This window comes from Triplophysa dalaica, chromosome 8 (assembly GCF_015846415.1).
Source record: "Triplophysa dalaica isolate WHDGS20190420 chromosome 8, ASM1584641v1, whole genome shotgun sequence".
Lineage (NCBI taxonomy): Eukaryota > Metazoa > Chordata > Actinopteri > Cypriniformes > Nemacheilidae > Triplophysa > Triplophysa dalaica.
Window position 1 is genome coordinate 22,271,326 of NC_079549.1, and position 27,834 is coordinate 22,299,159.

Sequence of the window (27,834 nt, forward strand, 5' to 3'; positions counted from 1 at the left end):
CAGACATTTTTCTTCAGAGTGATTTACAGTTAGGCCTATAGGTTTCCAGGGATAGAACCCACAGCCTATTCTAATACCAACGAAGGTCAGTTTGTCTTCATTCACAAAGTTAAAGTCCATTATATCGGCAGCTCAAAGGACACTCGAGGGGATTTCCGATGAATGTGGCACAGAAGAGGACCTGCTGGATCTTGATAAGCGATCCAGCACTCCTCTCCTTTGGAGTAATTGCATAAATCTCCTTCTAAACTTCTCACCCACAAAAGCGTACAGCACCGGGTTCACGCAGCAGTGCACGAGGCCTAGGTTTTGCGTGGCAAACATAGCGACGTCCACAGAGGTCCGCATAGAACAGCTGAACTGAAGAACTTTGGCCCTCAACAGCATGTCGACTATCGTGGTAACGTGAAACGGGGTCCAGCACAAAAGGAACGCCACAACCACAGTCACTATCACCTTCATGGCTCTCTGCTTCTGGAAACCCCGCGTACGCAAGAGGCGGGCCACCGTCACACTGTAGCAGATCAGCATGATCGCCAGAGGAAGCAGAAAGCCGAGCAGGTGCCTCAGGATACGAGTGGCCATTCGCCACTCGTCGGCATTGTTCGCGTCAAAGTGTTCAGCACATACGGTCTGTTTGCTCATATTGGAATAAAACTTCTCGTTGTAAAGTGACGGCAAGGAGAGCAAGCCCCCCAAAACCCAGACCATTCCGCACGCGACGCCGCTGCACAGCCGCCGCTGAGCCTTCTGGGATTCCATAGAGCGCACGATGACCATGTAGCGATCCACGCTGATGCACACCAAAAACAGAATGCTTGTGTAAAAGTTGATTTCCTTCACCATGCAAACCAGTTTACACATGACATCTCCAAACACCCAGCCGTGCAGTAAAGACACCGCAGAAAAGGGCAAGACCAGAGCCAGCAATGTGTCGGCAAGCATCAGGTTGAACAAATAGACATCCGAAGAGGAAAGGGCTTGTTTGTTTGAGCCGATCACCCAGCCCACGATCAGATTCCCAGGTACAGCCAGCAGAAGGATGAGCACGTAGATGACACAGAATGAGATGTTGACCGCATCTGCGAAAGTGATCGGTGAACAAATAAGCGTGCTCTCATCCAAATCAAAGTCGGTGATGTTTTGGAGATAACTGTAGTTGAATTCTTCATTGTAGAAGTCACTGAAGTCCATATTTTGATAGGAGGTGTTTGGATCTGTAAACATTTTGTTTAATTAATAAGCATATAGTCAGCAAAAACATGATCCCTTAAGTGGGTTCCACTTTAATCAATTAGTGGTTACATTAATGAATAAGACAAAGCAAAATATGTATCTGCAAACTAAAATAGTATATGAAAGGGAATATTGAAAGGGATTGAATAAGGCTGTATAAAATCAAATAAAGAGATAATATCTATATAATAATAAAATGTTTGAGTACTAACTTAAAACTCTTTCATTAGTACATTATTCATTGAAAATGTGATTACATTTGTTCGGTTTGATTTTTGTTAAAAAGTAATCTTTACAAAGATCTTTCAAAATAATTTGTCACACCACATGACTTTTCAAACAAACAACGCTGTTTAATTACAAAAAATCAGAATTGAAAGTATTAACTTTATTCTAAATGACTGAGTCCAATAAATGATTTTGAAATTATGATTTTATCTTACCAGTCATTGCAACTTTCTTTATATGATAATGCCTTACATGAGAATCCACAGATGTTTGCGATGTATAATGAAGGTTCCTTTATACCCTATGGGGTGATGTTGATATATCCGTTTGCTTAAGACTGACGGTTACTCAGAGGGTACCATCCCAACAAAAATGTTAGTTACGAACTCAACACTGATAATACATCTGGAATAGTTTTAGAAAGCTTTTTCTCTTCCATAGGACACACGCTTCATGTGGATGAATTAAAAAATCTGTGGCGGATCTAGAAGTTGAGGATGCTGGAGGATGTTGCTTTTATGTGACCAGAAGAAAGCAGAACATCACAGAGATGTTTGATGGGGGAAATTTCAAACATTCCTAGTGTCACAAGATCAACATCCCGTGTCGAATGTAAAACGTAAACACGATCAAAACAATCAAAGTAAAACTAAGAATCATGTGGCACTTGTGATGCTAAAAATATGTTTATGATGTCGTATTAGAGTGTGTACATGACTATGCAAAAATAAAAATTCAAATAAGAAAAAGGTGGATAAATAAATAATATATGTAGTCTCTATTCTGCAGTTCATAAAAACAGTAAAAAATTTTAATTAAAATTATAAAATGCTTGAACATGGTTAGAATCAAAGAACTAGAAGATTCTGGAGAATAAAATGATTACATAATAAAATATCATATTTTTATGCGAAACAATTACAGGGAGTGACTTTCAGCATATAGAGAATATTGATCACGTGTAAAAAGACGAGAAGCCACACGTCACTTATCACAACCATTAACCAAAGGGAAATTGAGCAACCCGTCTTAAAACTTTCAGAACATGTTTGTTAATCACATGAGAACCGCCAGTGTATTACACATCCGTTTAAATGTAAAGAATGACAAGAATTGTGTTTCCCAGTTTAAAACATATCTGTTTAGAATAGCTTTTAGTGATTTTAAAGTTTGTTGTGTTCTGTACTCCTTTGTAATGTATTCTGTTAAGTGTCATTGAGTGCCTTGAAAGCTATTATATAAATGTATTGTTATTATTAACATTAATAATAAACACAATTATTTAGGGACATTTGAGAATGAATTTATTTCTTAACATGTTATAGTGATATTAAAATCTTGAGAAGACTGTAGCCACCCCTGTTCCCTATAGAGCAACTTTTTTGGTATTGCACTCTGTGAAACACGTTCAAGTTTCAACTTTCAACTTTCAAGAGAGAATGCTATTTTTTACAAAGGCCCCTTTCTGTTGTATTCAGGACAGGAAGGGGCACGTCTCTTTTGGGAAGGATGATGTTAAGGAATTTGATATTAAAAGGACAGAAACCTCAGAATGTTATACTTATGCTCCACGTTTAAGTTTGTATCGGTTTTAGATGATTTAGCCCATTTTAAAGCATAGAAAACGTAAATTATTTAAGCATTTATTTGTTTTAATGACAGAATTTTGCATGTTTTATGTTCCATGTTGAAAGATCACAGGACTGAATGTCACAGAGATGTGAACATGAAGATACCACACTCATGTACACAGATTGCATGGAAAATGTGTTCTTTTTATTTACAGTGTGGGTAAAAGGTAGTGGTTTTCAACTGGGACATAAATATAAAAGAGGTAAAAATTGTGTCCAATCCACGGCACTGTATGTTTTGCCTCTTGCCAATAAAAATAAAGACTTATTTAATGCCTGTCCTGGTAAAAAACATTGTTCAACAAGAAATGGAAAAAAAAACATGTCATTCTCTCTTTCATGTCGTTTTAAAATCACATGCTGGCATTTGAGCACAAAATTAACAATTATAACTTTAGCATTATTTTTATTTAGAATTATAACATTATTTAGTAGTATGCCTGTGCTCCAGCCTGTTTTAAACAGGTTAGACAATTTAACAGAAAATTGACTTAAAAATCATTATTATTATTATAGTAGGTAGTACTGTGCTTAAAGTACTGTATTCAGTACGTGGTGTACGTCAGTCAGCTATGGAAATTAACTGATCGAAAGTAGTTGAAATCCACAAGATTGACTTTTAAAATGGAAAATTATTAAATAATACAATAATTAAACATAACATTTAAATTGCATGAGAGCACCATTTTACCTACAAACGAAGTATTTTTTTAAACGTCGACTACAAATGGACAGGCACTGACGCGGCCAGTTCTTGGGTCCTATTATTGAATGCGGAAGTAGGCGGAAGTCAGGAAAACCGAAACGACTCGAAGAATTGTTGAAAAAACAACATTTGCCGTTTATTTTTTAATTCTGTACCGCCGCTAAACATTATTTCAGGTCATCATGATTTTATTGGAAATCAACAATCGGATCATTGAGGAAACTCTAACCCTTAAATTCGACAGCGCGAGCAACGGGTAAGATGATAATCTTCCTGTCTGAGTCAGAACTCGGATCAAAGATGAATAATTCAATGCTTTTAAACGATACATAGATTATTGTGCTTCCATATAGCGACACAAAATGCAAGCATCGATGCACGATTGCTTTTGTTCTTTCAGTATTAATGAATGCCTTTGATTGTACAGTAAAGCATTATGACTGGGGTGTGTCCAGCTGTACGCGTTACACAGAAAACCAGTTTATCTCTCTTCGGGATTAACCTATCAAACGAACTGCCTATCAATTAACGTTACATTGAAATAGCTCGAAATTAATTCTGATCATTGCGTCTGTCGTTTTAAGATGACCTCCTCTTTGGGAATTTTGTAATGGGACAGGGAAGTTACTTCCTGATCATACATCCAACCTCATCACACAAATGCTTGTTGCTGCATGGCAGAAACAAACCAGTGCGAATACTCCCCTGTTAAAAACCACAGAAATTCTACTTTAATTCATTTATACTATAGGAATTGTATTGTCTTTAATGGGAACTATAATGGCTCTCTAGTCTCTGCTGGTAACGCGTTGGGTTCTAATAGTGGGAAGTTCATTGGCAGATAGGAACAAGTAGAACAGTATAAAATCCTATTGGAATAAGGCCCAGAACATACTACCTAAAGGAATGGTTCATGATATAACAGATTTAATACCACCAGACGATATTAACATAGACAAAATAAGACATTCGTAAAAGATGCAAGACAATAGTCTTTGTGTGAACTGTATAACCTGAATTTCAGTCTTCCACAAAGCTGGCATTAGGCAAGCGAAAGGTTAAAGTGCCAAATTATATAGATCGCCTTTCTTATCTGTTACCAAACTACAATAACGTATGTCCATGTTCTGTTTTGTTCAGGAACAAGCCTGAAGCAGTAGAAGTTACTTTTGCAGGTAAGCTAAGAGTGAAAATGACCTTAGCAGTAGTAGCATGTTTTTAAATGTGAAAACAGCCTAGACATGTATTTCTTTGACCACCATTCTGCTTGCAATACCAATGTTAAGAATGTGTATTTGCATTTGGATCTGTTGTTGTTTAGATTTTGATGGTGTGCTCTACCACATCTCCAACCCTAATGGAGACAAAACGAAAGTAATGGTCAGCATCTCTCTCAAGTTCTACAAGGAGCTGCAAGTACATGGTGCCGATGAGGTAAGATTTTGTAAGATTTATCCTTTAACGTCACCCTTAAGCATGAAACTTTACTGTGCAATTGGATTAGTGGGTTGGAAAATAGTTGTGTGTGATAATTGTATTGCGTAAAATTCTAGCCTGCCCTCCCGGTTATGAAAATTACAGTCTAGACTTCCTGACATATGACAGAAGCTGCTTTCACATTGTTCTTTTGGACATTTTATTCATACCGTCGTGTGATGGTAATAATGCTGTATGGGGTAATTATAAAGTATCTGCACACCATTTAAGGTGTTAAATGTCCTCTGTGGTTTCAACTCTGAAACGGGAAGTGACTGTTACTCAGTTTGGATGGAGGAAGTCACATGTTAAAAAAAGAACTAAACTACTGTTCAACTTATTTAGATTATATTCCATTATCCCATTTCAGGACAATTTTTTTTTTAAATAATAAAGTGATATAGCTAATATTCCTGATGATTTTTATGGGACTATCACTTTTAGCGACATTAATATATTGGTGTTATTACACATATTTTCATCCAAGTTTTCTTTCAGTCAGTTGTTTACTGGTTTATTGAATCTGGATTGAACCGTTTCAATGGAAATGCATAAATATTGAGATTTATTGTTAAGAGACAGTATGGTACAGTCTCTTTGCGCAGCTGACTGAGGCTTTTAAACAGCAAGTCCTTTTGTTTTATTCTGATGTGACTTTGCTTGTATAAAAGTTTATTCTGGCGGTGTCATGAAGTTCGCACCATAAATTTATTTATTCGATTTTTAAAAGCATTGATGTTATGACCTTTTTCCTGACAATGCAAATTATCATTCAAAATATGCCCCAACTTCATCCAGCCTTTCTGTTGCAAGGATTGCTAATGCAAATCAAGTGATCTACCGATGCAAATCATAAATGTCCCTCATCTTTCGATAACAATACAAGAGCTGGATGTATTGAATCCTGTCTGTTAACTCCGGTGACATTCGAAAATATACAGGTGACAAAATACTAAATACAGGGCACGGCATCTTAAAAATGCAAGGAATGAAACAAGCCACTGCTTGTTACTTCACACGGGGGCCGTTTATATGTCCTATTTGACCGTCTATGCTTTGCTCAAACAAACACTCTTAAACAGCAATTTGATCATTTTTATGATTATTATTTAGATTTTATTACAAAGCATGACGTCTGTGCTTTTCAATATAAATTTAGGAAAACTGAGTTTTACTTCTCTGATTATGATGTGTGTTTTTTATTTCAGTTGCTTAAACGCGTTTATGGCAATTTCCTTGTGGCCCCAGAAGACGGTAGGTCAAATGACTGTGTTCTTTATTTACCATCTGACATTTGCTTCTCAACATTTGACAGTTTGTTTTTGTTCTTTAGGGTACAATATTTCTCTGCTCTTTGACCTGGAGGCACTTCCACCCAACAAAGAACAGATGATCCACCAGGCAGGCATTCTGAAGAGGAACTGCTTTGCCTCCGTCTTCGAGAAGTATTTTAAGTTCCAGGAGGAGGGTCGTGATGGAGAGCAGAGGGCTGTTGTGCATTACAGGGAAGATGAGTCTATGTGAGTGATTTCAACATTTCGTCATATTTGCATTATTGTATATTGAATAGCTTTATTGAAAATAAACTTGTTTTGGAAAGATTGTTTTTAGACTATTTTGCATATTTGCAACGTGATCAACAATCTTCAAGATGTAAATACAGTATCTTTATATTAATCGTTACATTCTCTGGACCTTCTTTGAAGTTGTGAATATATAAAGATGCTTGAAAGTTGATGTTTTGCCCTATTTAACAAAAACCTGTTGCAGATAGTTTGAATATCCGCTCGTCTCTTGTTTCAGGTATATCGAGGCTAAGAAAGACAGAGTAACCGTTGTCTTCAGCACAGTGTTCAAGGATGACGATGATGTCATCCTCGGGAAAGTGTTCATGCAGGTTTGAGTTTTTTAATACTAACACTGAGGTACTGTGAAGGGATCTGATGTAATCCTCACATTCTTCTAACATTCCAGGTTTCTTCTGTACGTTTATCGATTTCAAAGACAAGCCCTCCGGGGCATTCGCAATTCAGCTGTTTCCTGTCATGGTTTTCTATTTAAATTACAAGGTTAAACCACCATCTGTCAAGCACGGCTGTCATTTGTGTATTTACAGAATTATATCCTCATGGGGGCTGTCATTAAAGCCGCAGGTATACTTGACTTTCCGCGTCTGTCTCGTGCACAAACGCATCCGCACAGCTAATTTAGCATTCTCTTCACGGATTAAGTGATGAGTATGTGTGCTCTACCAGACCGTCAGAGGGCAGCGCTGAGGCGCGTCATTCACAGACCCACTGCAAATTAATGATAGAGGAAGTCATTCGCCATTGTAAATAATCCGAGCAAACCGCAACAACAACAACAACCAAACAGTGTGGAGAAGGATTTGCTTCTTAGCTTACTGTTCTTTGTTTTAGTGTGTTGGTTTTGTATCATTGTTCTTCGACAACGGCACAATGCACACTTTCTGTGTGTAGTGACCCCTAGTGGACTAGTGCAATTTTCATGCGCATGCTCCGTTGTACGCATCAAGTGTGCGGACGACTGCAAACCCTCCTGATGACAAAAATTACATCATGCAGGCGGCACGCGGACGTCCGGACTATACTTGTGACTTTACAGTGTACTAAAAACTTCCGAGCTCATTTTTGATGCTCTACATTACTAATGGGTTGTAACTCTTGTTATTACGGCAATATAGTCTGATCCTAATAAAAGAATACAATCTTACTGTAGATTCATTTCAGCCACTGTCTCTCTCCCAAAACGCAGTCCTGTTTGTGACGCCAAATAACGAAAGACCTTCTTATCTTGAAAAAGAGAAAAACATGTTCTCTGAGTTTCTTTATTAAGATAAAATAACATCTCTGAGTTGTATACAATGATCATTTGAAAAGAATTCTCTTCCTATGTAGAACAATAGAGGATTATTAATAATGAATCAACAGTCTAGCATCCCTACAAAAAAAGCGATATTTTATAAAGCTAATGTTAAAACAAAAGACTCATAACAGAACTATTATACAAGACTTCCACAGTAGAGTTGGAGCCTCATTTGAAGTTGTTGTTGAACAACTGCATTCGGGATGGTTCGGTCTGCCTCTTAACATCTGTTTTTCTGTGTTTAGGAGTTTAAGGAGGGGAGGAGGGCCAGCCACACGGCTCCTCAGGTGCTGTTCAGTCACAGAGAGCCTCCGCTGGAGCTGAAAGACACCGATGCTACAGTGGGAGACAATATTGGCTACATCACTTTCGGTTTGTACCACCAAAATGCTTCTGTATGAACAGTCCAAACTGAGGTTGTTTAGCAGGTCCTGAATTTGCGGTTTCTTTGTTCAGCATCAAACTCGCCATGAAATTTGAATCCTTAAAGACACTTAAAACAAGGAAGAATATACCTGTAAATACACAATGAAAAGTTATTTTTAGCTTAAGGCCTTTTCAAAGAATAGTAAAGACTAGCCTCTTGTCTTATTTTTCCTGGTTCATTTGAGTTTTTGTCACCCATGGATACGAGGCGAGGACAAAGAGGTGGTACTAACCTGTAACAGGTGCTCTGTGTTTGTGTTCTATTCACAAAAGCAAACATCAGCCTCTTTACAATCGTACACACTTTTTTTATGGGAAAAAAGCAGACACACCCTTTTATCAATGCCGACTGTATAAACCAGTACTACGCTGCTTCTGCTTTTTTAATCTGTGTTTTCTTTTCTTCTTATGTAGTTCTGCTTTTTATTTATTTATATTCATTGCCTTTTATTTAACGCAATGAGAGTAGCTATAGCTTGAAATAGGAACCGTTTGTATTTTGAAAAATACATTTCAGCACAGATCCTAAAGTGCTTTGATCTGATTTTCTCCAGTGCTGTTTCCGCGACACACCAACGCCAACACCAGAGACAACACCATCAACCTCATCCACACCTTCCGGGACTATCTGCACTACCACATTAAGTGCTCCAAGGTGAGACGCTCCCTAAAATCTAAATTCAAGTCCGACAATCGAAAGACTCTTGAAAGACTCTCGAGGCCCTAGAGCTCATAGAAAGCGTTGTAGTGTGCTTCTCAGTTTGCATACTTATCATTCAACCACATGTACCTTAATAAAAACAAATATAATGCTGATTGATTTTGTAATCCGGGGAAAGCTGATGTTTTATTGGTGTGTTTATCTCGTGCCAGGCCTACATTCACACTCGCATGAGGGCCAAGACCTCCGATTTCCTCAAGGTACTGAACCGAGCTCGCCCAGACGCTGAGAAGAAAGAGATGAAAACTATTACGTAAGTGCGGTTTTCACAACATTTTTACACGTTATTACCAATTTTACTCTCAGCCACACAAAGCAGATTTTTTTATTTGAAGAAAAAGTGTTTTTAACCAGATACTTTATTCAATAGTAGACGCCGACTTCTCCTGTGATAGCTATGAACATTAATATAATTTTTATTTTATTTTCGACTTAAATATGCAGTGTAACATTTTGTTATGGATTACATTAGTCTTGGCTCTATTTTGAACGTCTGTTGCCTTGTTTTGACCTGAGAAAATAAAACTAACCCTCACATGATCTGTTTAGGGGAAAGACCTTCTCACGTTAAGGATATGTCACACGGTCAGACCACATGCTGTCACAAGACCACGTTGAGATCCATGGGATTTTTATACACCTCTGGCCAGTGATGTCCGTCATCCTGTCATTTGCACCTCAGCAGGGGGACAAAAGATATTCCTCGCTTGGCATTTATAGCATATTATATGTTGGATAAACGATTTTTGATACGCTCTTGTGTTTTATCGCATAGGACTCTGTTGTCTGGCAGAGTTTTATTGACAGTAGTCATGCAGTATTTTCCTCTTCCTCTTTTGCCTTTTGTTGTTTCGCCAAATGCATCAATATTTGACAACATGAAATAAACCGGCCCTCTATATAACTCTTTCGCTCTGTTTTTTTTGTCTGGTATTTTGTTAAGAAACTAAATAAAAGCAATCCTTTTATTTGCATGAAAAGAATATATTTTTAAAACAAACTTGACTCTAATACCCTTTCGAGGGCATGTCATATTGGGATTTTTATTGTGATCAAATTTTACAGGCACTGCGGTTAAACGGATGGGTTTTATTGCTTTACTTAAACATACCACAACCACAGTATACGATTGACCAGTAACGCTGACGAAAAATGAAGTTTATTGTGTTTTATTGTCACACAGGAGAGTGGAAAAAAATTAAAACAGATGCGCATGCTTCATAAGGCTGTGTTAACAAGACTAGAAAGTAGTGCATAGTTGAAGGAGGAAGTCACTCGTTTTGCTCCAGGGCGTCAGAAGAAGCTTCATCCTCCTTTTGCTCAGCAGGTGTCTCCTCATCTTCCTCCACACGAGCGTCTTGGTTGTTGAAAGGAGCTGTGTTTTGCTCATGTAAGCTCTCAGAGATCACCTCTTCGTCCTCTATCTCCTGGCGAATGATGATAGCTTTCTTACTATTTTCGGGAGGAGGAGCTGGAGACAGATGTTGGAGATGCGAGTCAGTCGGTGTAGTTTATTTTATGAGTTTATTAAAGCTGCAATCCGTAACATTTCTTCTCTATTGGCATCTGTGTTTGAAATGTAAAATTACAGGTTACGTTGTGTGCTTGTTTTTACATTGGGGTGAAGTCCAATTATGTCAAACTGACATTATAAATCATCTTCATATGCTCACCACTGTGAATCGTAGTAAGGTTGGAGATTGATTTTTTATGTAATGGCTTTATACCTGTTTTTTCTTTCCTTTTAACCAAAAAAAGTTACGGATTGCGGCTTAAACAAAATAAAGAAGTGATTGTTTCAAACATTCCAAGCTGTTACAAGCAAACAAAGTTTTGACACACCATGTTAAGTCTCAACACAGTTACGTTAGTCGTTTAAAATGGAAAAAATATTTTAATATAAGCAGGGCCATTCTATAAAATGGTGCTTTCTTCTGTTTGATAAATGCATAGATTTCAAATGTGTTTAAGCCGATTAAGACTTGCTATTTAAAGTCATTTTTAATGTTTTAATAAATGAATATATATATATACATAAACACATATGATATATTTATATTATATGCGTGTATATATATATATATATATATATATATATATATATATATATATATATATATATATATATATATATATATATATATATATGAATACGTATGTATGAAGACTTTGGTTCTAAAATGAGATAATGAGATTTTAAATCATGTTTTTTACAGAGCATTCCAATTAATATCAATCAAGCTGCAGTACCTCAAAAAAACCTGCTAACTAACAATAAAAACATGATAACACAATAAAAACCATGATTTTTTAATTTAAAAAAAAAAAGGAGTCATCTCATTTTGGAACCAAACTCATATCGTCGCTGTCCTTCCAAAACCTTGTATATATTCACTATTTTTCAGGAAATACTGTGTTGTCAAAGATGGTGAAAACGTTATACTTTTAATATTGGTAAGAAACCCAGTGAAAAACAAAAAGGGTGACTAATAATAATTACTTAAATATCACATAATCAAATTATGAAAATATGAAAGAAAAATTATGAAATGTGGAGATACAAGGTTTCAGATGGCCAGCACCGATATGCTGTAAGCAGCGAAAAGGTCATGAGTTTGATTTCGATTAAAACACATACTGATAAAATGCACTGAAAGTCCCTTTGGTTAAAAATTGGCAAATGCTGGCTAAAATCCAGGATCCAAATGACACCTTTTCTATGGAATGGCCCATTTCATTCTTACATAATCTTCTTGATTAAATGTAATGAATACGTGAGGTTAGCAAGAATAACATGAAAAGCATGACTGATTGGTGCATATTTGGTCAGAGAGGGTGCAGGCAGCATTATTGACTCCTTATTGTTAGAAGTGAGTACAGCGGGGGTTAGTTAGAAGTGTTTATTTGGGTTAAGCAAAGCACGGTTGTCAACTCACACTGATAAAACCTGTAATCTACACACACGACACTTACCTGAGTACAACGCCTGCTCTAAAGAAAAATCCACTCTGTGGGAGGCAGGAGAGAACACGAGAGGAGAGAGAGAGAGAACGGAACAGATATTGTTAACCGGGGTGAACACAGGCTTGTTTTGAAAGGATAACAACTGAGGGATCAAAGGGAGAATTTAAAGAATCGGTCAATGAAATGGTTATTGATCTGTATTTTAGAGGTCGGGCCGGCGGGCACATCTACTGTACCTCAATGTCAACAACCGTTTTGCTGGGCGTCTGCTATTAGAAGGACAGACGCATGCGTGGACATGTTTTACAACAAGCCTGTCGAGAGAATTTGTGCCATATTTGTTGCTACAGAGCGGCGTCATTGCGTATTGTGTGCTCACAAGGGAAATTATCTATTGGACCACAGTAATATAAAAAATAACGGTCTGCAATCAATGACCAAATTGTTGCAATGCATTGGTATTAGGGATGAGCGATATGGCGTTGCCTTTTTTCTATGCTTTATTCACAATTCTTACATCAAGCTTATGAGGCACGGGTGATTGTTTTTTATTGGAATAAATGGTAATGATCCAGTTATTGTTCAGTACACAGCACGACGAGCAGTTCAACATCTCTAACCTGTTATTGCCCCCCTTGTCCTCACCAACACCCTCCAGGAGGCTGTGATAGGTGGCGATCTCGGCCTCGAGTTTCATCTTGATGTTGAGCAGGGCCTGATATTCAGCGGTCTGGCCTTCCACCTGGGCACGCACCTGCCCCAGCTCCCCCTCCAGCTGCTGAATTCGAGAGTTGTGCCCGCCGACTTCCTGACCGTAGCGAGCTTCCGTCTCATGCAGTGTTTCCTCCAGAGATCGAATCTAAGGCACGGATAAATAACAGACCCTTTAGTTTTGGGGCGGGGTTTGGTGAAATGTGCAGATGACTGATTTGCGTAACGTGTGTATCGTACCATGTTGTGCAGAGTCTGCAGGTCGATCTCTAGAGCTTGTTTCTGTCTGCGCAGATCATTCAGCTCTGTCCTTCGGGTCTGCAGAGCCTCTGTGTTCTGTGTCACTTCAGCTGCGATGTTTTCAAACTGGAGGGAGACATGTAAGGGTTAAGCATGATCATCTCGATAAACAGGGATGCAAAATATGAGGTTATCTGTGGCCTATGGTTCGCACTGACCTTGTTTTGATACCAAGCTTCAGTTTCCTCTTGGCTCTTCTGCGCAGCTCGCTCGTACTGCGTACGGATGTTGGTGATGATTTCAGAGAGGTCCGCGCTGTTTTTATTCTCCATTTGCACATTGACTTGGGAGCCGTTGATTTGGGTACCCATGTTGGCTACATCCTGTAAAATATGAAATCGTGTATCGATATTGTGGTTACTATACAAGTATGCATATGGCCTGCCCTAAGGCATAGACTAGGCTACTTGTCAGTGTTTGTCTGTTGGCCTTGGATTCCTTCCCAAAACGACTTCACAAAGTTATAAACCATGTATGAAACCAAGATGAAAAAGCGCATGATTAAAATCAATAACGATGAGTAAGATGATTGTTGAAAATTCTTTTTCAGAGTCTGCTGAATATTTTCTAAAACAAGGAAGCTTGTGTGCAATAAAATCATTGTGTTATTTGGAATCTCTTAGCTCAAGATAAGGTTGTCTTGAACACAATCTACATCTCTGACGGAAGTGAACGACATTCCTGTGAGACGTTCTGTTTACTATCTGTGGGTTTGTGGTACGGCCAAGCGCCTCACGAAACAGATCAAACAAACCACCCGAGTACATATGTACTCAATGCAGGTGTTGATGTTTCTTCAGAGTAAAACAGTGTATTGAAGGCGTGTACCTCCTCGTGGCTTTTCTTCAGGAAGGCGAGCTCTTCTCTCATGGACTCGATCTGGCCCTCCAGTTGCATACGGCTCATGTAAGTGTCGTCCAGCATCTTGCGCAGCCGTGCCAGATCCTGCTCCACCCCTTGCCGCATGGCTTGCTCTGACTCGAACCTGCCCGCAGGGAACAGTTCATTTACATGAAGGACTACAGGACGCTGTGGATCATCGCGCTTGAAAACATATGTGTGTCTTACTTGACTTTAAAATCGTCAGCAGCCAGGCGGGCGTTATCGATCTGCAGAATAAGTCTGGAATTGTCCAAGGTCATTTCCAGGATCTGAGGTAGAATAACAAAGACACTGATGGTCAAAAATGTCATCATTTTGGACAGTTGTCATTCAATCTTATGCTGAGTGATGCAATTTAATGTGTTCGCTTTTCTATTATTGATTATTATTAAAGATAATGTCTAGATGTTTTTTTGTCGTCTTTCCGGCTAACAAAAATAAAAGAAATGCGTTAGTTCCTTTTTATCCTTTGCTCTGGTCTTTTCCTGCATCACACCATGAATATATTAAATATTTGCATTGAAGTTTGCAAGTGGCTGCAGGGCACGCCACACAATGTTTTTCAAAGTCCTATTCAAGTGAAATGGGACACACTTGACCGAATTCACGCTTGTGTCTTAACATGCATTTCACCTCTGCCTTACTGCTTGAAATTTCAGGTTTGCACAAACTTTGCCAGTTTTGCCCACATCTCAATTTTGAAACCAAAATATGACATTATATGTTATTCTCAAATGTGGGAAATATCATAAAGAACACGCAGGTGTGTCCAAGCTTCGATTGTTCATGATAATAAAACAATGGATGAAAGTCTGACAAAAGCTTATATTTGCTCACCTGGTTTCTCAGATCAGTGATGGTTTTCTCATAAGCGCTCCAGTCCCTCCCAGTCTCGTTGCTTTTTCTCATGAGAGCATCTTTGATCTGCTCCTCCAGGGTGTTGTTGGACTCCTCCATGAGTCTCACGTTGGACAGGTACCCCGCCAGACGATCATTCAGACCCTTCATCGTCTCTTTATCATCAGGGCTGAAGGTGTTGCTGTTGATGTTCACGTACGGACGCATTGAGTTGGCCATGTTACCTATAGAGGCAGATGAAATAGACCCAAACTTGCTGCCTCTTTGACCCAAGCCAGATAGACTTGAGCTGGAGAAATTCCTGGAGGAGTTCCTGAACGACATCGTGAGGATTCGAGTTGGTTGTTTCACTTGAAGCAGGTAGACAGTGTGGGGGGATGGAGCACAGAGGGTTTATATATCACCTGAGTGATGCGTTCAGCTCTGTCTGCAGTGATTGGTCTGTTTGTCTACACCTGTTCGTCTCTCATTTGCTTTACACAATGCGAACGAACATCGCAAAACAAACAAGATTAGAGCAGCCTGGTTTATTGACACGAATACACGAATGAATACACTTCACTTATTGAATAAATAAAACTGGATGTCCTGGTAAATGTTCTAAATGAACAGGAAGCCTAATGCATGATCATTCTTGCAATCCAAAGAGAAAAAAAACTGTGAAGCAAATAAAAATGGTGAAATGTGAAAAATATGCTTTTAAAATATACTTTAAGTCTAAAAATTATTTTCTATTATTTTCTATAAGAACAAATAAGTTTATCGCAAATATTGAATGCATATTTAGTTTTAGTATTGCTTAGGTGTGCATTTTTGCTTTAGTGACCTGCTTGAGATGCATAAACGATCATTTAGTTTAGTTAGGTTGCTAAAATGTTATGAATTCCGTTTGATAACAGCTCGACACTTTTGATTTATTTCCTGATTTAAATGCAATTTTTAATGATCAACAATTAATAAATTGGCGTTAGATTAAAGTCAGAGTTCATTTGTGTGTGGAAAACAGTTTATCATGTGGACAATATGTTGCTTTATAGCCCCCTCTAGTGGTTGGAAACATTTTGTGTTTTTTTATTTCGTAAACGGATGGTATTTATTTGTTTTGGTGTGTTCATTTTTTATTAGTGTGGCAGCATGCTCTATCTTTTTATTACAAGTATAACGAAGGCTCAAACTTAAGATTTATTTTGTGTAACTTTTACATTTATTATACTACATCAAAATGAAAAGCATCTTTAAAGGATATTTTTTAGGATCAGTACAAACGTTTCAAAAAAATTGTATAGCTTTCTCACATTTTTTATCCTTTTACATTAAGAAACGAGAAGTACATTCAATAACACTGTATGTGTGATAAACCTGTGATCATAAACATTTTATGTCATCAATCATCAGTCCCAAATTGTGGGCCAATGGTGTAAGTAAAATAAAATAAGGAGGGCAAACAAATCGTGTAGACTAAACATTGTACTAGAGTCTAGCCTTACACAACCAATAAAGATGAAATTTTCTCAGAATTGAAAAAACAGCCCGAACAGCCAAAACAGAGACTTCTAAGAACACCAGAAACAGATGATAAAAGCACAGGGCAGTACATGCCTTCTATAAACAATATATCAGTATAGGATTAGATTTGAAACTCCTATAGACTACTGTTGAATCAAAACACATCAATCCACATATCATGTATATTGCCCTCCCCAAAAAACAGGTCTAAAGAAAAATAAACATTTGGGAGATTGTCTTAACTCTGCTGTCAATGTCAGAGCCATTTTTGTACCGACACTGGGCAGAAAACGCACCGCGGTCTGCTTCTGCTCAAAGGGAGGATTTTATATTAGAGGTGTAACTCAATCTGCTGTAAACATGGTTGTGTTGATCTACATTAGCGTTGTATAAATCATTCCGACTTGCATGCGCAGGTCAATTTGACTGTGGAGTTTCTCAGGGACATAAATAATGTCAGATAACATTTACACCTGTTGATTTCTCAGATTTAATTGCTAAATTCTTAACTTTAAATTCTGATTCAGAACTGATAAACACAGACCCGTGACTGTTCATATTAATGCAACCCATAACGTGCCATGTATATGGGAGAACAAAAACTCATAACGAACAACATGACAGTGGTATAATTGTTTATTTTGATAATTAATATAAAAGTATTTAAATCACTATTTATTGAACATTGATGTTTTATCAACCTGCCATGGACAGCGCTTTATGAAAGCAATCATTTACGTTTATAGCTTTATTATTCTTCACAAAGCAATTTCTTCACACATTCAAAACACATCATAAAATAATAAACATGTTAAAAACATGACACATAACAAATCTGTTCCTGTAATTTTTAAGGCATTCTATTTTATAATGTTTTGTTTTTAAAGTCATGCATTACAAGGATTAAAGTCCATGTTTTGTAAACAGATTGACTTTTCTTTTATTAAGTCTTTTAATAGGTTTTAATAGGAAACTCTGTATTTATAAATAAATTAAGAATATCTCGTCCCTTTTTGATTCAGAAGATCTGCTGAACATCAATGTCTTGGCCATGGAGACCAAAACGAATATAGAGATAAACAACATCCTGACAGCCAGTAAAGCAGTTAGAGAAGATGAAGAGCCAAATAAAGGGTAAAAAATGAGTTTGGTCCAGTATATTTGATATTGGTCTAGTTACATTTTAAGTAAAAAATTGTCGAGGTCCGAGAACAATATTATGATGTAAAGTTCTGATTTACTGCTGCAATATCATTGGCACCAGAAACATCGTATTTATAGAAGTGGATTTTAAAATGAAGGCACAATATAAGGCCCGGTTCAGTCGGACGGGTTATGAAGCTGCACCTGGATTTTGGCTTTTACTCTCTAATGGGTTATTACAGTTGCCAATTGATGAATGGGAGCAATTCTATTTCACAGGTGAATCTCAAGAACATCCAAGTCTTATTGCACCCCAATACTGAATCTATCCCAACATTTATTTCTTACCTGAACCATACCCATTTAGCGCTGCCTCACCTTGACTGAGATTCTTCTCATGCCACTTCCATCTACCTTCATCTGTCTCCTTTTATGCTGCAACAATATAAAATAATACAATCTAATACTCAACCTTAACTTGCCCCAATACTACGTTTAAATAAAGTTGCACAACATTAATACAAATGTGAATGACATTCGCTTCAATCTTAACTTCTTGTTTTGAAACTTACAATATTTGCACCAATTACATAATACATGGAGTGACCATATTGTGTAAGTTTTGCACAATATTTGAAACATCACTCTTGATAAAACTGAGCCACGGCAAAAAGCTGTTAACAAAACTGTCTGTGTACTTAACTTTTGCATTTATCCCAAACTATTAATGATTAACACGATTTTCTGATGAAAATGTAACAGGTGCTTGCTCATTCAAAACTCTCTGTCACAATGCATGTTCAGAATGGTTGCTAGGGAGTTGCTAATGTGTTCTGGGCGGTTACTAGGACATTGCAAGGCAATTGTTGGTGGTTCTAGCATGTTGTAGATTATGCATTTGAGCTATAGGCACAACTTGAAAGTCAAAATGATGAACGTCGAAAAAACCCAACATAATTTGCCAGCTATTTTAAAAGTTCATACATCATAACTCTGTCATAACTCTTCGCTCTTCTGTGAGAAACAAGAAGAGGAAGAATGTGCAACAGATGAATTTGTGTGTGTGTACTGCAGTTTTCATACTCTTGACCTTGTTTAGCTTCAAACCATTAGGGAACAACGAGTCACAGAATTTCTCTGTAGAATGCAAACCCAAACTAAAACCACTATGACACACTTTTATCTTTATATAAATGTGTATTTGAGTAATGATCAACATTCGAGTGCAGTCGACAATGTTTGTAGTAACGTTACTGAAATGTTCACAAGGTACACAGCATATTTCATAGTTTCGCAACATCTAACACAAACTATAAAGGCATCTTCATTTGTCTTTTTCTATTGTTTAGTCACTATTCAAATTTGACCTCTTTGTGTTTGGCGCACACTGACTGAAACACACATTCTCCAGACTTCCATTGGGATTAATGGGTTTGTCAGTGGACAGACACTTTCTGGGAATATTTATACAGCTATTTTGGAAAACACTTATACATCAGTTTTTTGCCTCTCATTTGTCTATTAAAATGTTCCATATTTGTTCATTTATGACTACAAGCTCTTCTTGACGTGAAAAGTATGTCTCATTGTAAAATGTTTTATAAATGTTTACAGTATGAGTAATACACTGTGACATGTTTTGTAAGATAACACATCATAGTCTGCTAGATTTCCCTGTGTAATTTCCCTCGTTCTAAATCTCTAACCATGATGCTTTTCACCTTCTAATGGACTTAATCTTTTTTTGCATAAATTACAGATTGGGTTATTTAACATTAAAGCCCTTGATTGGACTGCATGATTGGACTAAAAAATCAGATCAGATGGCTGGACAAGATACAAAGATAGACAGGCAGAGAGACAGATAAATAGACAGATAGACTAGAGAAAGATAAAAAAGACAAACAGACAGACAGAGAGAGAGAAATCCAGATAGATCGACAGACAGACAGACAGACAGACAGACAGAGAGTGAGAAATTCAGACAGACAGACAGACAGACAGACAGACAGACAGAGAGTGAGAAATTCAGATAGATATATAGATAGACAGACAGAGTAGACAGACAGACAGAGTAGACAGACAGACAGACAGAGAGTGAGAAATTCAGATAGATATATAGACAGACAGACAGACAGACAGACAGAGTAGATAGACAGAGTAGACAGACAGACAGACAGAGTAGACAGACAGACAGACAAAGTAGACAGACAGAGTAGACAGACAGACAGACAGACAGAGTAGACAGACAGAGTAGAAAAACAGAAAGAGTAGACAGACAGACAGACAGAATAGACAGACAGACAGACTGAGTAGACAGAAAGATTATAGAGAGACAGACAGACATGCAGACAGACAGACAGACAGGCAGAAATAGAGTAATACGGACTGACAGACAGATTAAACAGATAGAACAGAAAGTGTTTTGTTCTTATACTTCATAAAGCATTTTATGCACCACAGAACTGTTGAGTTTAAAGTCATTGACACATTTAATTGAAACATCTTTCGGCTCATCAAAGAGTAATATCTCTGCTGTTCTGTCCAGCTCTACATCGGTTTCTCAGCTTACGCATGACTCTGCTGACGGGCTCTGTGTACTGCTTATTCGCCAGCCCCAGTATGAGTGGAACGATGGCCATGCTGCCGATGCCCGTACAGGACATGATGATGTATAAGGAGGAACTGGACGTGCTCACGCCGCTCTGCAGCGCCGTCACGGACATCAGCTGATAGATGATGTACGGAACCCAACACACCAGGAACGTGAGGGACACGGCGGCCACGCATTTGGCGTAGCGCAGGTTGAGCTGCTGCTCGTGGTCCGACTGCTGCTGTAGACGGTCCACGGCGCGCTGAAGCTTACAAATGTTCTTCACCTGTTTGCGCGCGATCCACAACACCCGGCCCGTCATTCCGCCGATGGACAGCATGGCGGGCAGCACCAGCCCGTACACTTCCAAGTAAATAAACACCTCGGGAAACACCTGCCTGTAGGAGCAAAGCTCATCCGTCCCGGAGTAGTTCCCAGATGTGTAGGATCTCACAAAAGACTCGTTGACGTCCGAGCTCTTGTTGCCTTTGGGGTCCACCCAGTTGTTCCATCCGAAGGCAGGAAGTGATGCGTACAGCAACGGTGGGAGCCAGACGATCAGCAAGGCCACGGGGAAGCAGCGATGGACCCAGAACTGGCTGTGGTGCAAAGGACTGACGACACACAGGTAGCGCTCGTAATGCACCATGACTAGATTAAAGAGGAAGGACAGAAATAAAAAATTGGGCAATATGTACATCAGCAAACAGCTCTTGAAATCCAGCAGCCGGTCGAGGGCCATGCGTGGAATGAACGGCAGGGCGATGCCGGTGCACAGATCGGCCACCAGCAGGCTCAGGAAGAAGTAATTTGGGGTGTTGTGTAGCTGACGGTTGCAGGCTATGCCCACTATGATGAAGAGGTTGGCCAGGATGATGATTGAAGACAGTGGTACGGTGATGTAGAAGATTAAGTTATCAAAGCTCGGCTTGTCAAGCTGATCCATGATGGAGCTCAACCCTGTGCTCCGCTGGACTTAACCAAGGCGGGACTAAGCCCATCCAGACTGAAAGAAATAGGAGAGATGTTTATAGCATAGGAATGAGTTTTATCAGCTACATAGGAAACCTGCTGTATATACTTTCTGCTCTTATCTTTTAACTCGGTTTAGTTGCTTGGGCACATAAGCATTTGTGTCACAAAGATGGTGTTAAAGGAATAGTCTGCTTTTAATTGTATGTAGTCCCACTATTTAATAGTTCCCCTTATTTAGAGAATAATGAAATTTAATAATTTAAAGAATTAAATAAAAGTCTTTTTAAAACTGCATGCCATTATATTTCCATATGATTGTTATATGATGCACTCCGTTCCTAGTCTTCTGAAACCACATGACAGCATTGTGTGATATGGGACCTGGTCTGTAAAAACCAGGCTAAAGTCTCATTATAATTATGAGATAACAAGCATAGTTTTGTTTTTAACCATTCATTTCACCATGATTTCAGCTATACTCAGTGATTATTAAGAACACCAAGATTTATTCATTTATATTATGACCTGTTTGAGCCATTGTTTATTTTCATTTTAGTATTACAAGAGAAAATTAATTTTAGCATATGTTAATACAAATATGAATATCAATTGGCATACGAATACAAATATGGATATAGATATAAATAGGAATATAACTATGAATTTAAGTAGAAATTGAAATAATAATACAAATATGGTGATTATGAAAATTAATTTCAGGCTTGAAAAAACATCACATGGACACATGAATTCTCATATTCTAAACAGATTCGATCTTGCCATGATGCACAACTTCAATGCGCAATTTAAAATGAAACCGTGTTTAATGATCGACACTTTAAATACTGCATAAAATAGTCATTACCACAACATCCTGTTTTAGTTTCACAGAGAGCATCTTTAACATCATGGCAGGTTTGAATGGGTCAATGCTGCATGGTCGCATTCGTATAATGTTTAAATATTTATATAGGTGTCAAGTTGCCGTTTGTATTTAACGATTATATCAAACATGACCTCCGGTGTCCACTACTAAGAAAATAAAACTTCTACGAAGAAAATGTCCTACTTTCCAAGGTTTTAACATGTTTATCACAGCAGGGGATCCATCCATCCATCCATCCATTTTACTTTTATTTAACATAACATGCTAAATATTTAAAATTGATTAGTAGTTTAGAAATATAATACATTAAACACATCTATCCATTATGTTGCCTTTTGGCGGTACAGTGGACATAAAGTTATATTATGCTTCATTAGAAGTGAACATCTAGTTTGTCCAAAGCATGAAATTCTCACAATGTCAATATTCTGGCCAAACTGTACTGCTTATAAGACTTTGTTTAAAGAAAGAAAAAAATATTATTGCACTCCAACTTTTGGAGCCCAATTGACTTGAAATTGATAAAAGTAACAACCATAATGTGAACACTCACCTGAAAACAATGATTAATCTTCATTCAACAGACATACGTGTGATGTAACAGCCATGTGTTGATCTGTGATCTAGTGATATTCCTACTGTCTGTGCTCACCGTACACCAGCATTTGCAGCCCAGTGCTCCCAGTTAACAGGAGTCACACAGTCGAGCAGGATGCTTCTTAAAGGGACAGTGACCTCATTCTGACTTGAACACAAAAACACCACTGGAGAGGTATTTATACTCCGGAAGTCACAGTTTACCCACAATTTACGATACGAATGTTGCGGTGAGTGGAATAAAAAATGACGTATTACATGATTCTCCTCTGAAAACGAACCAGCACACATTCATAAACTCACAAGAGAGTTTTGCTTCATCTTTTAAGTGTCAAGCATAAATCTTGCCCTCTTGTGCACTTAAAACGCCAGAAGGCTTCTTGCACACAGCTACCGTTTGGCTTGCTTGGAAAATTCTGCATTTCCTGTAATGCACCGTGTGACATTTCACAATATATAATGTTATGACTCACAAGGCCTTGCGTAGTGTGTACACTTCACCTATAAACATTTTTTACTCACTGTACAAATGACCGTCCGTGATGGATGAGAAACCCATTGCGTTTGCTGAGGAAAAGCAGGCAGATGAAAGTCAGGCTTGCTTTGCCTGCGGCCATTGCAAACACATCTATCAAACTCTGTGTCACTTTTGTAAGCTTCCGCTTGGCAGGCCTCATGCCTGAGATATGCAACGTCACAAAAAACACACAATTACACACTTGTATAAGAACATGACTTCCATTGTTTTACCAGATTGTTCATTTTAATATCCAATAAACTAAACCATCATACAATCCTGAAACATTATTCGTTTTAAAATAACACATAAGTATAACCAATTCTATACGCATACACACACCAGCACATAAACACACTTTTAAGAGAAAGACAAAGAGAAGTGTCAGTGTTACGTCATGAAGGATGTGTTTTGGATGGGGTAAGAGATGAGGACGGGATGTGGACACTTGGACGTGTATTTCTCAGCGGTCAGATATGGAACAGGGTTATGTATGGAAGACGTTCCTCATTTTATGTCAGATGCTCACAATCTAGAAGGAAAGAGTTATTGTCACGAAACAAAGACATGCTGAAGAGAAATGCTTCAGGTGTATTTTTACATGCTGATGTTTACGGAAACTTTTGAGCGCCGTTTATTTATTACCCCGATTTGACTTTTCCTGTAGTAAATAAAAGTAGTGCTTGACCATCAACAGTTTAGCTGACTATTGTCGACTTTGTTTAAAACCTGCGTGTGACATCTGTGGAACACAAAAGAAGATATTTTGAGAAATGTCTCAGTGGTTTTGTCTCCGTTCAAAGGTAGGCCACGGGGACCGGTGTTGGTCGGACACCAACACTCTTCAAAATAACTTCTCTTGTGTTCAGCAAAAGAAACTCATGGAGGTTTGAAATGACATGAGGATGGAAAAAGAATGAATGAATTTTCCTTTTTGGATGAATTCTCCTTTTAACCACCAATATTTTATAAAGTATAATCTATTCCTTTCAGTATAAAATGACATCAAACACAAGGTAATATCCATATCGACTACTAATTGGCTTCTATCTAGTGCAAATAACTCACAAATAAATCTTATCACAGTTATTACAGGGAGGTTTTTGATGGAACATGAAAGAAGCTTCCCACAAAAACAATCTCACAAAAGCGATGGCTATATTTTTTCTCTTAAGTCTTACAGAGGACTGCTCTGCCGCTCACATACGCCTATGAGCTATAAAATGAGTGAAATGTTTAAAAACAATTTTATACATGCCAAATGCTCTATTGACAAGCACTAAGAACAGGAAATAGAGTAAAGGTCAAGCACTTCATGGCAGTAAAATGACTTTGTAAATGGGTTTTTGCAGTAGGCTATATCCATTTAACAAACAAAAAAACTGTTAAGCAATTACTATAAAAAATCCATCATCCAAAATATGTGGAAAAATATCCTACTGTGGCAAAAGCAATGCAAACTGGCATGAGAAACTTTACAACTTAGGTACGTTTTTATATGTCTTGACGCAGAAAATGCAGAATCATTTGGAAATTTAATAGCAAATATTATCATATAGTTGGCGCTACCAGTTTAGTGGTTGTTGACATACTGTATAGTGCAACTGCACATCTGGCGTCTGGAGTCAAATCCCGACTCAGGGTCCTTTGCCGACCCCGTGATTCCATTCAATCTCTACCTCCTGTCTGCTTAAGCATAATATATATATATATATATATATACAGTATATATATATATACTGCATATATGTGTATATGGGCATTTTCACTGTCACATAAGATCAAAATGAATATGATTAGTATTGTCATAATTTTAAATGAAGTAAATGGTCAAGCATATCTTTATCTTACATGCACCTGTTGTTAAAAACTGCTGTTTTTAGATTAATACATTTTTTTTAGCCAAATGTCAAAATTGTCCTGTGGTGTGACTGTCTCAAGCATGGTTCAGTAAATTAAAACTTTTATAAATAAAAAAATGTTAATAAAAACATCAGGCATAATTTCACAAGTGTCTATTTTAGTAAATGAACTTGATAGATTTTGTCACTGAAAACCATGTCCTATGGTGTGATCCTGATTTTAAATCGGGCAAATCCACAAACATTACTTTGCTAAAAAAGACCCTATTCAAGATCATGTTAATGAATTCCCTGTGAGGCACACGACGTGTGTACATGCTAAATTTTTGTCTCAAAATTGTTCAAATATTTAACATTTTTGGAACCACTATAAAAGTGTCAAGTGATGTTGTCCTTTGTTGTGACGCCCTGAAATTTTATAAAAAACACTATGTCAAACTACATAATCATGGAAAATGATCCCAATTATTTTTGCTTAATGCTGTTGACAGGCAGTGTTGGGTGTAACTAGTTACTAAGTAATTAGTTCATGTAATTTAATTACTTTTCCCTTAAAAAAGTAAAGTAAGGGATTACTCTTGTTTTTCTGTAATTTAATTACAGTTACTTCGGATCTAATTGAACTAAATACTTTGTGTAATTTATACAAAAGTGGAACTGATATTAAAATTCAATGTCTAACTTTAAAATGCACGTATTAATTCAACTTTCTCACATTTGTAATACTTTATTCAGTTAATAAGAGCAAATTATGTAGCTTTATGTCATTTATTTGAATGAATTAGGAGTCGTTTCGTGTCTAAACTTAAATCACTTAACTAATCAAGGTTGATGTAGGATATAGAAAGTCGTAATAAGTAATTTAAAACTTTTTGGAGAGAGTCCAAAATATTGACACTATTGAATATGTAGTTAGTAACTAGTAATGAATTACTTTTTCAGAGTAATTTACCCAAAACTGTTGACAGGTTAGCTAGAAACAGCAAGGTCTCTAGCTGAGGCTAATACGTCCTTCGGTGTGACAGATATTGTCAACTGGTGAGATGGATAATGTACACTGTGTGACGACTGTACTGTCACAATTTTACATAACATCTTATTCATTTTTGATCATTTGTGGTGTTCTATAATTGAAGTAATACATTAATTAAAACAATTCTGATGTTTTTGCAGAAGATGTGTGGTCATGAAAATAAATAAAATGATGTACTTCTTTGGTTTTGAGACAAATTGTGGGAGAAAAATGAATGGAAGAGAGAGCACACGTATAGAGAGAAAATGAACAATGACTCAGAAGGGAGGAGATCATGAGAGAAGGACAAAGAAAGAAAATAGAATCAAACCGATTCCTCATAGAAAGAGCAGCATTACACTTTATAAAACTAATTCACTTCTTAACGAAGTAATATTTAGGTAATAAGTCATATTTTACAGAATGTTGGTAACTAAAAATCATTTGCTTCATTGACATCAATCGTATGAACACAAAACCAATTTTTGTCATAACATCTTCTTTCGTGTTTCACAGATGAAAGAGTCATATACAGGTTTGAACAAAGTGAGGATGACGATGAAAACATAATATGACTGAAATTTAATATTATGGGGGAACCATCCCTAAATGAATTGCATGAGAGGTTGTGTATACTGCACCATATAGTGGACAGTTTAATGTGTGGTAGACAGCACCATCTACAGCCGTTTTCAGCTGGTGGGCTACAAATGGGCCGTGCCTACCCTGCGCCACATCCCAGTGTGAACAAAATTGTATTAAATTATAATGTGTCTAATGCGTTTCTAATGTTTATAATGTAAGGTATGTCTGTTCAGCATGGGCAGTTAGCCCCTAGTGGTAGATTCTGTAACTACACCAATCTGGAGGCAAAAAACGATTGATGGCCAGTCAAAAAGAGCTTCTGCATGATTGAATGTAAATATGTTGCCAGTCATCTTAAAGGCACAAAATGGACTATCTTGCATTTAGAGGTCAGGTGCAAAATCATCCAAAGTTTTGTACCAAAAATGTAACGCCCATGAGCAAAAGTAAAATCATTTTTACTTCTGGTAAAACTTTGCCAGGTAAATAACTCACCAGTCTGAGTGCAGCTATGACACGTCAGAGGGGATCTGGCCCTCCCGGTTGAGCCTGGTTTCTCCCGAGGTTTTTTTCTCCATTAATCAATCATTGGAGTTTGGGTTCCTCGCCACAGCAGGGCAGTGTTGGCCTGCTCACCGGGAGACTGCATTCATTCATTCATTTATTTATTTATTTAGAAATTAGATGTTATTTATTAGAATGAACTTACTCGTTGTATAAATACCATGCACTGTGCTGTGTTTTAACTTTTCTGTTTTTCCTGTTTGCCCCTGTAAAGCTGCTTTGAAACAATACACATTGTGAAAAGCGCTATATAAATAAACTTGAATTGAATTGAATTGAATAACTGTAATGGAGATGAATGGAGATCTGTCTATGATTATACAAACATCTTATATAAATGATATATTGTTTTACTCTTTGACCATTAGAGGGCACTCTTTGATAGTAATCTACATTTGTATTACTGTCAGAGAGAACCGCTGACACAACAGCTGACCCTACATGTTAACACAATATCATTAGAAAAATTTTTTATTTCTGTCAATATAAATGAATTAGAAACATCTGCAGAGAAATCAGAGAAGGTATTTTCTGGTAGAATCTGATAATTTATCGCACTTGTATAGTTA

General features: G+C 37.5%; 4 protein-coding genes across 7 annotated transcripts; 1 reads left to right on the forward strand and 3 right to left on the reverse strand.

The window, feature by feature from the left end:
• Nucleotides 1-125: 125 nt before the first annotated feature.
• Nucleotides 126-1,954, reverse strand: LOC130427983 (C-X-C chemokine receptor type 2). Of its 2 annotated transcripts, none has more exons than XM_056755770.1 (2): nt 1,717-1,954; nt 126-1,217 (listed from the first exon to the last, which is right to left on the reverse strand). In XM_056755770.1, exon 2 carries the CDS (start codon nt 1,192-1,194, stop codon nt 133-135), a length of 1,062 nt encoding a protein of 353 aa, XP_056611748.1. In that variant the 5' UTR covers nt 1,195-1,217; nt 1,717-1,954; the 3' UTR covers nt 126-132. The 2 variants fall into 2 exon arrangements, with proteins under 2 accessions (XP_056611748.1, XP_056611747.1); XM_056755769.1 differs by having other exon boundaries at nt 1,680-1,954.
• Nucleotides 1,955-3,842: 1,888 nt separating this feature from the next.
• arpc2 (actin related protein 2/3 complex, subunit 2) lies at nt 3,843-10,214 on the forward strand. Its single transcript, XM_056755335.1, has 10 exons — nt 3,843-4,057; nt 4,942-4,976; nt 5,123-5,235; nt 6,486-6,531; nt 6,611-6,797; nt 7,081-7,174; nt 8,409-8,535; nt 9,144-9,244; nt 9,463-9,563; nt 9,860-10,214. Exons 1-10 carry the CDS (start codon nt 3,984-3,986, stop codon nt 9,879-9,881), a joined length of 900 nt encoding a protein of 299 aa, XP_056611313.1. The 5' UTR covers nt 3,843-3,983; the 3' UTR covers nt 9,882-10,214.
• Nucleotides 10,215-10,439: 225 nt separating this feature from the next.
• On the reverse strand, nt 10,440-15,413 carry zgc:92380 (uncharacterized protein LOC445086 homolog). Of its 2 annotated transcripts, XM_056755332.1 has the most exons (8): nt 15,005-15,413; nt 14,354-14,436; nt 14,114-14,270; nt 13,444-13,608; nt 13,226-13,351; nt 12,895-13,133; nt 12,284-12,318; nt 10,440-10,781 (listed from the first exon to the last, which is right to left on the reverse strand). In XM_056755332.1, exons 1-8 carry the CDS (start codon nt 15,347-15,349, stop codon nt 10,582-10,584), a joined length of 1,350 nt encoding a protein of 449 aa, XP_056611310.1. In that variant the 5' UTR covers nt 15,350-15,413; the 3' UTR covers nt 10,440-10,581. The 2 variants fall into 2 exon arrangements, with proteins under 2 accessions (XP_056611310.1, XP_056611311.1); XM_056755333.1 differs by lacking the exon at nt 12,284-12,318 and having other exon boundaries at nt 10,614-10,781; nt 15,005-15,412.
• A 1,839-nt stretch (nt 15,414-17,252) lies between these two features.
• gpbar1 (G protein-coupled bile acid receptor 1) lies at nt 17,253-23,339 on the reverse strand. Of its 2 annotated transcripts, none has more exons than XM_056754140.1 (2): nt 23,248-23,339; nt 17,253-21,273 (listed from the first exon to the last, which is right to left on the reverse strand). In XM_056754140.1, exon 2 carries the CDS (start codon nt 21,211-21,213, stop codon nt 20,191-20,193), a length of 1,023 nt encoding a protein of 340 aa, XP_056610118.1. In that variant the 5' UTR covers nt 21,214-21,273; nt 23,248-23,339; the 3' UTR covers nt 17,253-20,190. The 2 variants fall into 2 exon arrangements, with proteins under 2 accessions (XP_056610118.1, XP_056610117.1); XM_056754139.1 differs by lacking the exon at nt 23,248-23,339 and adding an exon at nt 22,682-23,077.
• Nucleotides 23,340-27,834: the final 4,495 nt, after the last annotated feature.

Coding starts and splice junctions, on each gene's coding strand:
- arpc2 (XM_056755335.1), top strand. CDS start 3,984: ATGATTTTATTGGAAATCAACAATCGGATCATTGAGGAAACTCTAACC. Junction 4,058..4,941: donor TTCGACAGCGCGAGCAACGG/GTAAGATGATAA, acceptor TGTTTTGTTCAG/GAACAAGCCTGAAGCAGTAG. Junction 4,977..5,122: donor AGTAGAAGTTACTTTTGCAG/GTAAGCTAAGAG, acceptor GTTGTTGTTTAG/ATTTTGATGGTGTGCTCTAC.
- zgc:92380 (XM_056755332.1), bottom strand. CDS start 15,349: ATGTCGTTCAGGAACTCCTCCAGGAATTTCTCCAGCTCAAGTCTATCT. Junction 13,609..14,113: donor TGAAGAAAAGCCACGAGGAG/GTACACGCCTTC, acceptor CATATTTTACAG/GATGTAGCCAACATGGGTAC. Junction 12,319..12,894: donor GACAAGGGGGGCAATAACAG/GTTAGAGATGTT, acceptor TGCCTCCCACAG/AGTGGATTTTTCTTTAGAGC.
- gpbar1 (XM_056754140.1), bottom strand. CDS start 21,213: ATGGATCAGCTTGACAAGCCGAGCTTTGATAACTTAATCTTCTACATC.